General features: G+C 37.9%; 2 protein-coding genes across 2 annotated transcripts; one reads left to right on the forward strand and one right to left on the reverse strand.

The window, feature by feature from the left end:
- LOC109125497 lies at nt 1257-6582 on the reverse strand. Its single transcript, XM_019227155.1, has 4 exons — nt 5561-6582; nt 4996-5501; nt 2294-4777; nt 1257-2209 (listed from the first exon to the last, which is right to left on the reverse strand). Exons 1-4 carry the CDS (start codon nt 6580-6582, stop codon nt 1257-1259), a joined length of 4965 nt encoding a protein of 1654 aa, XP_019082700.1.
- LOC104702772 (tryptophan N-monooxygenase 2-like) lies at nt 9343-11657 on the forward strand. Its single transcript, XM_010418692.1, has 2 exons — nt 9343-10389; nt 10860-11657. The coding sequence occupies exons 1-2, from the start codon at nt 9394-9396 to the stop codon at nt 11490-11492; spliced, it is 1629 nt and encodes a 542-aa protein (XP_010416994.1). The 5' UTR covers nt 9343-9393; the 3' UTR covers nt 11493-11657.

Raw genomic sequence — 12957 nt, forward strand, 5'->3', positions numbered from 1 at the left:
TGAACTTGAATCGGCCTACACATCAGATCATTTTTTTTTTAGTCAGTTGTAGACTGATTAAATCTGTTTTATATTTCAAGTGATTCATTGTCAAAACTACAAACTAGATTAACTCGGCCGTCTAAGCCAATTTTCATAACATTCCCAATTGCAATGCAATCTTCGTTTTGATTTTCCTAGTTAAACATGCACCACCAAATATTTAGGTATGTAAATTATGCACATATATATATATATACATATATGTATCATGTATGCTGTATGGACCAGGATACTCGATTTTGGGTATTCATCTATCAATGCATAGACAAGCATGCATGCACGCATGTTGTTAGGTTTCTCTAATTGATACAGATTATTTTTTTTGGGTACAAATCTAATGGCTACGGTTTGCGCAATGATGTATCACATTATATAATAAAACAGAAGTACACAACTTTTTTTTTCTGTAAACTATATAATATGAGTTATAAGATTAATTATTTGATTATTTCATAGGTTATTGGTTATAGGTTATATGAGTTGTAATCATTAGTTAAATATCGATTTCAAATCCTATTAAAAAGGATATTCCAAAAAAAAAAAATCTCCACAGAATATTTAATTAACCATATATAGGCAACAAAATCTCAAAAGTTAATTACTCTTCCGTTCAATTATACTAGCAACTATAAATCAAAATAACATAAATAATGTTTATTATGATTGATTTGATAAATTTCAAAAAAAATTAGGCTAATTTGCGGAACACTCATAAGAAATCTCAAAAACATTTCAAGTCATCATATTTAGCATATGATTTTAATTCATAATGTTTTTTTCACAACAACTTTTAAAAACAATCACATAAATTATATTTTATATAAAAATTACAATATAAATTAAAAAAAATTAATCTGTGCTCTAGCACGGATCCTAATCTAATACTAAGTTTAAAATAAGATCTAACATCGAAAATTAGAGGCACACATATAATATATATATACGTATAGTAATATATGATAGATATAAACTAATTCATTTATCGAAAACACATGAAATCAGTTATGGTATCAACCACAAAGTATATATTATCTTAATTCTAATTCAAACCATAATTGATCTGCTTTGGTCCGAAATACCTAATCAACCCGATTGACCTGCAATTAGTTCAGTTTTTTTTTTTTTGGTAAGTCATAGGAGACAAATGTTCCCTACTATTTATTAAATGAAAATAAAAGATTACAAACGAACATTACGAGGGACTTCTGCCCCATTCATGTCCTACCGTCAGTGTTTACCTTAACCCACCCAACCCACGGTAATATCCAAGTAATTACCCGCTCCACCCTTACGACATTTCTGCAGGTAGCTCCCAACCTATCATTCGCTTTGGTGACTTCTCGAGCCACCTCTTTCACAAACTTCACTCGGTCTCTACACGTACCACTCCCACTAAAAACATTCCTGCAGCGCCACTTCCAGCTCCACCATATAACCATAACAAACAAGGTTGGCCAGGCACACTCCCCAACCATATACCTCTCACCCAGGTTTGCATAAACCCATTCCAGAATGGAGCCTGCGAAGAAAGAATTTAGCTTTCGTCTGGGAACAATTCGGTTCCACAACCCAGATATAGCTGGGCAGTCACGAAGAACATGAATAATTATCTCTTCACCGCCTTTACACACTTGACAGACCCCCTCATCCGCTAAGTGTCTTCTCTTTCGCTCCATATTAGTCATAATGATCTGATGGATAACCATCCAGAGAAAAACTCTCACTCGCTCTGGAGCAACAACCTTCCAAACCTGATCAAACAGTTTCCCCGAGTTTGTTCTTGGTAGCGTGCAGCGTGTGAGGATCTCATAAGCAGATTTGACAGTAAACTCGCCATTTGCAGTGGCACTCCAGGATAGCCTGTCTTGAGCCCCTGTTACCGTATCCAAGACCACTGATGCAAGGCGCAACCCGATATCAGGCATGACATACGGTGTGATCGCCTCTAGCAACCAACCCCTCCCATTCATCCACAAGTCACAAACTCTCAGCCTTTCGAATCTCGCAGGTAAAGGGACACAAACCTCTTCGAGTAGTGGCGTATTCAGAAGCCACTTATACGGCCAGAAACGAACTTGTTTACCATCTCCAATCACCCATGACAACCCGGGAATTAACACCTCTATGATCCCTTGTATTACACTCCTCCATGTAGAGGACCAAGTACCTTTGGGGACCAACCAAGCAGGATCTGATGCCACAGACACCTTATACTTGCTTCGTAACACCTCAGCTCAAAGACCAGAAGTACCACTAAGCAACCTCCAACCAATTTTTGCCAACAGCTCTGCATTCATTGCCCTCGATGAACGGATCCCCAAGCCTCCCTCCTGTTTAGGACGACAAACCTTGTCCCAGGCTATCAGATGCAGCTTCCTTTCTTCTGTACTACTTCCCCATAAAAACGATCGCGAAATTTTGTCCAACCCATCAAGTATCGCTTTTGGCAGAGCAATGGTGCTCATGGAATGAACAGGGATTGAAGAAAGAACCGCCTTGGTCAGCGTCAGACGACCCGCTAGACTCAAGGTACGTCCCTTCCATCCCGCTAGCCGTGCCGTAACTCTTTCCAATATCTCCCCAAACGTTGCTTTATTAATTCGTTTCTGTAGTACAGGCATACCCAAATATTTGCCTAAGTCCCGAGTGGACTTTATTCCACTCTCCTCCGTGATCAGCTTCTCCAAATCCCGATGGACATTATCAGAAAAGTAGATCTTAGACTTTTCAAGACTAACTTTCTGACCTGAAGCTGTACAGAACCATTCCAATACTCTCCTTATAACTCGAACATGAGCTACTGACGCCTCCGCAAAGAGGATAAGATCATCTGCAAAGCATATATGCGAGAGGTGAGGAACTCCACGGGACAGCTTGATTGGTTTCCACACCTTTCCACCGACTGCCCTGTCTACCAACTGACATAACCTCTCCATACAAAGTACAAAGAGATACAAGGATAAGGGGTCCCCCTGACGCATACCACGGGCCGGCTTAAAGGCTTCAGTCTGCTCACCATTCCACAATAGAGTCATTGAGGGTTCAGTAACACTTTCCATAATCCACCTGACCCATGAACCTGGTAGATTAGCAGCTTTAAGAGTGTCCTCCAGAAAGTTCCACCTTATGCGGTCATAGGCTTTCTCCAAATCCAGTTTCAACAACATCCACCATTTCCTGCCCTTCTTTCTCCTCATTGAGTGTACCACTTCCTGTACCACCACAATGTTATCCACACTCAACCTACCAGGGATAAAACTAGATTGGGCATGACTGATTAGTTGCGGCATAACTGACTTCAATCTCATGACCATTGTTTTAGTAATTGTTTTAAACAACACATTACACAAACTGATTGGCCGGAATTGCGATATCCTCTCATGCTTCCCCACTTTGGCAATCAAAATCACCAATGCATCATTAAGACCATTAGGGAGCACACCATTCTCGAAAAATCTCAACACAAACTCAGTGACGGACCCTCCAACAGTCTCCCAACAATCCTGATAGAATATAGGCTGGAATCCATCCGGACCCGGCGCTTTAAATCGCCCCATACAACGTATAGCCTTCTCCACATCACTACTTAAGAACGGCTTGTTTAGTATACGCAATTCCTCCTGAGAAAGTAAGGTGAAACCATTCGAAGGAAGAGTCTCAACAACAGGCTCCACTGCCATCTCCTCCAAGATACGCATGTCCGAGATCCATTGTCCTGCATCATCCTTTAGCGACACAATGTGATTCATCCTCCGTCGAATAATGGTGGAAGTGTGAAAATATTTAGTATTCCTATCACCACAGACAATCCACTTCTCTCGCGACTTCTGGAACCATATTAGCTCTTCCTGTTCAAGCACCTCATCAAACTCCTTAATCAACCACTCTTCCTCATACAATAAAGCATCAGATTGCTGTACATCTAGCGAGTTCTGAACTACTTGAAGGTCATTCAGAATTCTCCCTTTCCTCTGTTGCACATCCCCAAAGACTTCTTTATTCCATTTCTTTAAAGAATCCCGCAACCCTAGTAAAGCCTGCGGCGTGGATAAACTAACATCCCAAGACCGTGTAAGCAACTCCTTGAAGCCTGGGTGAGACAACCAAGCAGCTTCAAACCAAAATGGCCTCCTCCGTGGGTCCCTCTTCACTTCAGGACACAACTGCACAAAAGGAGGTGCATGATCAGAAGATAGAAAGGGGAGATGAGTAACAGAAGCCTCTTGCCATTTCAATCTATTATGCGCACAAAAAAGCACCCGATCCAATCTCTTGGCAATGAAGGTGTTCACCACACGTCCCCTTTTCCAAGTAAACTGGTTTCCCGTGAACCCCATATCGATCAAAGCCAACTCACTCATCCATTCACCAAATGCAAGAGAGTCAGAAGAAAGCTGCCCATTCCCTCCCGTTCGTTCATCAAGACGAGCAATGGTGTTAAAGTCATCACCAACAACCAACGGCACTGTGATTCCCTGAATCTCCTCCTTCAGCTGAGCCCATAACCCACTCCTACGACTTACCGATGGAGCTGCATAAACAGCAATCAGATGAACCACTTCCATCCCATCAACTAACTTCGCGTGTATAAACTGACTAGACGAGTTCACTATCGTCACAACACCGATACCCGATCTCCACAATAACCACAGACCTCCACTCTGTCCATCTGCATCCACTCTAAATGCATTCTCGAAACCGAGGCTTTGACATATGCGTTGAGCCCTATCCCCTCCTGCGTGTGTCTCAAACACAGCAATAACATCAGTCTTCCAACGTTTCAATATATAGCGAATCAATCTCCGAAAATTAGGTTTATTCGCCCCCCCCGGCAATTCCAGAATAAGCAATTCATCATCTTTCAATTATACCTTAAACTCAGCCGAATCACCGGGGCTCCCTGTCATCCGACCACCACCGCCGTCTCCTCCGCCTACGAGCCCTGAGTTGTACCACTCTCCCCATCCCCTGACATGCCCACCACACCCGAGTGCAGCACCACAGCTCCATCAATACCCGACGATCCCTGGATCACCGACACACCGGAATCCTCTCGACTACTCACAAAGGACGCATTTGAACGGTCGGCCGGAAATTTCTCCATACGTAAACGTTTCCCCAACTCGGATAACTCTACATCCCCACGGGTTGGACCAAAAATTAATCCTCTCGCGGGTTTATTGGGCTTAGCCCGTGCTTTAGGCCCAATAATCTTTGGCCTACTCTTCTCCCCAACCTTAGTGGATCCAACCCGACTTTCTTTAAACATATCCTTAGGCCCATGGTTTGTGTCATTTAATTTCCCTCCAAACAAAGTATTCTTACCTTGCTCCACCCCATTCTCCTTACCTTGTGCCACACTCTTTCCCTTTCTAAGTGGATCCGAGACACACTCATTTTCCTTACCCTCTTCCATAGAATTAGCAACTTCCCTTTCCTTCCCAGATATTACCCCAAATCTGTTAGATATGGTAATATTCTCAACCACCTTATTCACCGGGATGTCCCGAATATTCACAGGGATCTCCCGAAGATTCCTCTCCGCGACTCTACTCGAACTTCCCGGAGCCACCTTAGCTGCATCCACCGTCGGCGCCGACTTCCTAGCCCCCGGCGAACCACCGTGAACCCATCCTCCAAAGGACTCACGGAAGACACCGCAACCATTTCACGAACCGGCACCGCAACCAGTGCCCTCTCATGGGCCAGCTGAGGGCATGTATGAACCAAATGGCCATATATTCCACATTTCGAACAAATGGTGGATAACCCCTCATAGGAAACGTAATAGCGCTCACCATTAACCATTACCGTTCCTTTAAGTGGTCGCTTTAGGTTCACCTCCACACAAACCCGCGCGAACCTAGCCCTATCAAACTGTAGGGTCGTCAGATCAACCTTCAGCAGGTTTCCTAACCCTTCTGCTATGCTCATCAAGATAGAACGATGATAGAAACTAAACGGGAGATTAGCCAACCGGATCCACACTGGTGTTGTATGGATCTCGTGTTGTAGAGGATCAAAGTCCGGGGACCAAGCTCTTGTCAGCAAACAACTACCAAATACCTTCCATGGATCACCCGTTAGCGCTGCCAAGTACTCCGCCTCCAACTCAAATCGTATCACAAAGAACTGCCGGGGAAGATCCATGACATTCATCGCACCAACTCGCTTCCAGAGTTCACGCAACCGCCTACTCAACAGCAAAACCAAGACAGACCGTCCGAGCACCTTGACAATCATGCACTGCTTCCACATCCCATGCATGACATCCAATACTTCCTGCCCTATCGTCACCACCGGCTCCCCATCCTCCCCATTCGGGAACGCTAAACACATCCGCTCCTTCACAAAACCGTCATCAAGAAGTGATTCCGGATTCGGCAGCCCACCAGAGCCATTCCCCACCATCTTATCCACCCAGAACCTCGGACCATCCGGAGGATCCCCCGGGGGTTGTCCCCTATCACCCACATCCAACATGGTTGCATCCTGCTCACTCGGTTTCGGAACCCTAGAGTCGCTCTCTCCAACCATCATCGTCCTACTTTCTTCCTTTTATTTTTGTATTTGTTACCTGCAATTAGTTCAGTTTATAGAACATGAAACTAATCCTAGCTATAAAATATATTTTTTTAATCAAAATAAATGATTATAAAAGTCATCATTTTGAATAATATAATATATTTTTACATAAAAAATATCAAAAAAATAGAAAAATGCATGTTAATATATTCGTTATATATCAAAAAAAAAATAACAATAATAATAATTTTGAGTTTGAAATCCATGCAAGTACGTGAAGCTCACGCTTGGTACTGATATATGTACTGAGTTGATCATGTCCGACCTTTTACCGTCTAGCCGTCGCGTAAAGTCACTGGTCGTCGTTACCAGTATAAATTTGTAGGGCCGACCACTATATTTGACATTGACATGGTTAAGTAACTTCCTTCCCCATCGACCAACCATCAATTCCACGAGGCATTTTGGCAGGTGAACTATACCAATATTTTCCATTGCTAACCAATTTTCTTTTTTATATATACAGAAAACCTCTATAAATTAATAATGTTGGGACCAAGACATTTTATTAATTTATATTGATATTAATTTATCTATAAATTAATAATTATTATCTTATAATATAAATTAATAATTATTAATTTATAGGTATATTTTTAATTGTTTCATTTTTTAAAAATTATGAATTGAGACAATTTTTGCAAAATAAGATTAGAATTTTGGATGTTGTAAATTTTATGGTATTGGAATTGAATTTGAAATAATAAAAACATATTATTGACAATGAATTAAAAATATTATAGACAAATTCACTTATACACATGAAATAAATATTCAAATTTATGAATAAGAATATCAAATATCTTATTTTAATAGTTTATCAAACTATCAAAATGTAAATGATGCATATTTAGAAATTGAAAACTTTAAAAAGTTTTAGCTGTTTTATGAAATGTTATAGAATATTTTATATCATTATAGTTTGAAAATACAACATAATAGTTGTTTTATAGATATGAGGTTTAACAGAAACATACTTTACTATATCAACATATATATATATGTATATTTACATGATTATTAATTTATGATATTATTGGGACCATATTTTACATGGGGATTTCAAAAAAACAATTATCTTATTATCTTATCGAATTTTGTTATTTTTTACACTGTCCCGATTTGAGACTAGCAAAATTGATTAATTTATAGTATTTATTAATTTATAGATTATTAATTTATAGAGGTTTTGGTGTATACGATTTCACATTTTTCCGGATACTTAGATTTAAACTCAAGAAGATGGTAGAAGAAAAAAACAATTTTTTTTTTTTTTTTTTTTTAATGTTTTTGGGTCCTAAGTACAAAAGAAACGATGAGAGAATTTTCCAGTGGAGATGGTGTAAAGACTTCTCGACAAGAAGCATCATATAACTTCGTTTCTTTCATTATTCTATAGTTTTGTATACATCAATGTAACTATTTTTCTATTTTAATGATTTTGTATAGCATTTACGTAACATCTGTTTTAAATTGATATACCAAATTAAACAGACCTTAGAAATAAATATTACTCATCCGACATATATTTTAAAGTATCTTACAGCTCTAATGTCATATTATATAACGATACGAATTACATTGATAAGATATTTTCATATAATAATTGTTCATTTTAATAGTTCACACCACGGAAAAACTAATCGACACATTGGAAACTATTGTCTATAATTGGCTGATTGCCAAAATCTGAAGAGACATTTATTACTGTTGTTCTCCAAAAAGCAAAACATCTATGGATGTTGATATTAATTGAATATTATATGCTACAGACAAATAATTTATGGGGATATATCACACAACCTACCAAAATTATTATTAAGTTAATTAGTCCATTAATTAGTTAAAAATATTAATCTGATTTTGTTAGTTAGAGCATTTCATCTATTAGATTCCTATTGAATTTCTTAAACAAAAAAATTACTCACACTTCAACACAATTGAAATGTATAATAAAATTTTAATTCAAAGTATAAAATTAAACCAAGCGATGAAAGACAAATCCTTTTGGATTTTTTTTAGGTATTTCATTTGAAAATTCATCCTCACTTTCTTCCTTTTTTATATATATATTAAGATATCCACATGAAAAATTCTCGACAGACGAGTTTGTGCTTAAAATGATGATATACAGTACATACGATTTTTTCAATCCCTCGTAACTAATAGCTATAACTATTTTTAAAGAAAAATCATCCATTGTGAATACTATATGAATTAGAATTTGGCTGGTGACGTTGTGACACAATACGTACAGACACAAGGAAATTATCAGCTATATGGCCTCGTCATCAACATCAAGTTTTGAATCTCAAAGTTCTGAAACTTATTTTTATATCAAAGAAAATGCATGTAGAGAGAAACAACGGCATAATGTAGAAAAATCAACACACTAGTGTTTTGTTAGATTAGAGTGCATATATAACACGAGGAATTTTGGCAGGTCACCAACAAATTCATTTTATATGTATAAATAAATTATAATAGTATTATCTTCTAATTACATTTTTGTTAATGTTCGCCCAAAAAAAAAATATTCAATATGTTGACACTCATCAGTAGAGACCAAGTCGGTCCAACTCTACCTATACCTTCCACACTGCTTCCTCCCCGCAACAAATGGGGTATCATCGTCATTTAACCTGTGTTTATGTGACATTATAAATAACAAGGTGTTATCAAGGATCCATATATGCAGAAACAATTAGCCTAATTACAAAACACATAGTTTTTTCTTCTCTTTCTTCCATACAAAACAAATATTAAATGGATACTTCAGCTTCAAACTCTTCTGGTCTCACGAGCAAGTCAAGTCCCGGGTCGTCGTTTAACATGTATCTCCTCACGACACTCCAAGCTTTTGTGGCCATTTCTCTCTTGATGATGATATTCAAGAAAATAAAGTCATCTTCACGAAACAAGAAGTTGCATCCTCTCCCACCAGGACTCACCGGTTTTCCAATCGTTGGAATGATTCCGGCTATGCTCAAAAACCGTCCAGTTTTCCGGTGGATTCATAGCCTCATGAAAGAGCTTAACACGGAGATACTTTGTGTACGTCTAGGAAACACTCACGTGATCTCCGTTACGTGTCCTAAGATAGCACGTGAGATTTTCAAGCAACAAGACGCACTCTTCGCGTCAAGACCACTCACTTATGCTCAAAAGATCCTCTCCAACGGCTACAAAACATGCGTGATCACACCGTTCGGCGAACAATTCAAGAAGATGAGGAAAGTGATCATGACGGAGATTGTTTGTCCGGCAAGACACCGATGGCTACACGACAATAGAGCCGAGGAAACAGATCACTTGACCGCTTGGCTTTACAACATGGTTAAAAGTTCCGAACCGGTCGATCTCCGGTTTGTTACGAGGCATTACTGTGGAAATGCGATCAAGAGGCTTATGTTCGGGACGAGGACGTTCTCGGAAAAGACTGAAACCAACGGTGGACCGACCGTAGAAGATATCGAGCATATGGATGCTATGTTCGAGGGGTTAGGGTTTACGTTTGCGTTTTGTGTATCGGATTATCTACCGATGCTTACGGGATTGGATCTAAACGGACATGAAAAGATCATGAGAGAAGCTAGTGCAATTATGGATAAATATCACGATCCTGTTATTGACGAGAGGATTAAGATGTGGAGAGAAGGTAAAAGAACTCAGATCCAAGATTTTCTAGACATTTTCATCTCTATCAAGGACGAAAATGGCCAGCCGTTGCTTACCGCTGATGAAATCAAACCAACCATTAAGGTATATTTTGACATGTTTCGTATATAAAAATTTCAATTACTTTAAAGTTTAGATATGTAGAAATGTTACATATTATATAGTACCGGCGCAAAATATAGTTTGACATTTCTTTGAGTTGAATGTGGAAATTTCTATTCTTTAAAATAACGTCAAAATTTAAGTGATTCCAGATATGGCCATTCAAAAATTAAATAGCATCTTTTAAAAAAAAAACAGATTGTATACAAAATAACTCTTTTTTTGTTTAATTTTGTCAACAAATATTAAGAATAAAAAAACATGTATAAAAAAAAATATAATCAAGAAAAACTTATGTATAGCATAAAGTCATGTTGCCCATGCATGAGTCCATTCATAGAATAATAAACTGATAAGAATCATTTCTTTTTTCGGTTATAAGATTATTAGAATGATTTATTATTTGTCAAGTACTTCCTTAAACTAATAAAACTCATTTATATATTTTGTAGGAACTTGTAATGGCGGCGCCGGACAACCCATCAAATGCCGTAGAATGGGCCATGGCGGAGATGATAAACAAACCGGAGATCCTCCACAAAGCTATGGAAGAGATCGATAGAGTCGTCGGCAAAGAAAGATTGGTCCAAGAATCTGATATCCCAAAACTTAACTACCTCAAAGCTATTATCCGAGAAGCTTTTCGTCTTCATCCCGTCGCCGCCTTCAACCTCCCACACGTGGCACTCTCCGACACAACCGTCGCAGGTTACCATATCCCTAAAGGAAGTCAAGTTTTACTTAGCCGTTACGGTCTTGGTCGTAACCCTAAGGTTTGGTCTGATCCACTTAGTTTCAAACCGGAGAGGCATCTGAATGAGTGTTCGGAAGTGACTTTGACGGAGAATGATCTCCGCTTTATCTCGTTTAGTACTGGAAAGAGAGGATGTGCTGCTCCGGCGTTAGGTACGGCGATAACCACCATGATGCTCGCGAGGCTTTTGCAAGGGTTTAAATGGAAACTAGTCGGAGGTGAGACACGAGTAGAGCTTATGGAATCGATTCATGATATGTTTCTTTCGAAGCCTTTGGTTATGGTCGGAGAATTAAGATTGTCAAAGGATCTTTACCCAACAGTGAAGTGAGACGAAGTACGGTGACGTTCGGGGAAGACTTTTGCATGTATTATATATGAATATTAATGTACGTATAAGCGTATAACCAAAATTTTGGTAAATCATGCACCTTGATTCACCAAACTTTGTTCAGCTTTGGTCTTTTGTGGAATACTTAAAACTGTGTTTCCTCTAGCGTTATATATATACTAGATTAGCGTTATATATACTACATAAGTACCCGCCCGATGTGCGGGTTTAAAGTTTTGTAAAAAAAATTAAATTTAATAAAAAATATATATTATAATTTATTTTAAATTATTTATGAATTTTTTTTGCTATAATACACTGATTTATATCCATATACAAATATTTTATGTATGTTACTATTAAAAAATATTTTTTACACCTAGGTATACTGTATGTTACAAATATATTATTTACCACCACTTAGAAAATGTCTATATGAACAAATTAAAACAATTATTATATGTCTCTTTACTTTTACTTTTGCATAGTTTCTTTAATCACTAAAATTGTTGGCTTAAAAAATATTATGAATAAAAAATAAATTACATCACAATAGCGTATGACTAACCATGGAGAGAACCTCGGTTTTGTCCTACTCCCTTATGGAGAGAACCTTGCGTCCAACCTCCTCCACCATGGAGAGAACCTTCGCTCCGCCTTCCTCCCTTGGAGAGATAACCTTGCGTCCAACCTCCCCCACCTTCCTCCCTTGAGAAATATCCTTGCGTCCAACCTCCTCCACTATAGAGAAAATCTTGGCTTTGCCCTCCTCCTCTATGGAGAGAACATGTTCACGTCTTTTAGCTATCTCAAAGTGTCTTGCTCTATCAACCAGTGAAATTAAAGACCCTTTTCCAACGTCACAAAATTTTTTGATAGTAACTAATGTTAAAATTTCCCATTGTATTTCATGAAAGTTTTTTTAACACACCATGATGTAGTATCTGTCTCCAAGCTCCTATGGATCTATCAACAACGATTTATGTTTTTCCAATCTATCTATGTTTGTTGTACCCTTGTGTTTGATTAGCCTATTTTATCCAACCATTGGGTTGATAACCTTCTACTTTTGAGATTGAACGAATAGTAATAATTATGTTTGCACAAAAAGGTCTATGACCAACCAATCAAGGTGGAAAAATCAAAAGAAAATTAATTTGACATAATTAATGAAATAATAGAAAATTATAAGCACGGTAATATATGAATTTCAAATAATTCAAAGATGAAAATGTAAACTAAATAAAACAATCTAAAACTACTACAATAAATTTTAAAATACAGTATTAGAAAAAGAAGATTCATATATTAATCTTCCATTTTTTTCGGTCAGCATATTAATCTTACCTATTCCAAACTGAAAAAATAGAAAGTATGAGTATATTTTGGTTTCAAAAAATAAGGAAAATTTGTCTTCCGATTAAAAAAGTTTGACCAATAGAACAAAGTTGAAAGCAATATCTTT

The sequence above is a fragment of the Camelina sativa genome, chromosome 7, assembly GCF_000633955.1.
Source record: "Camelina sativa cultivar DH55 chromosome 7, Cs, whole genome shotgun sequence".
Classification (NCBI taxonomy): domain Eukaryota; kingdom Viridiplantae; phylum Streptophyta; class Magnoliopsida; order Brassicales; family Brassicaceae; genus Camelina; species Camelina sativa.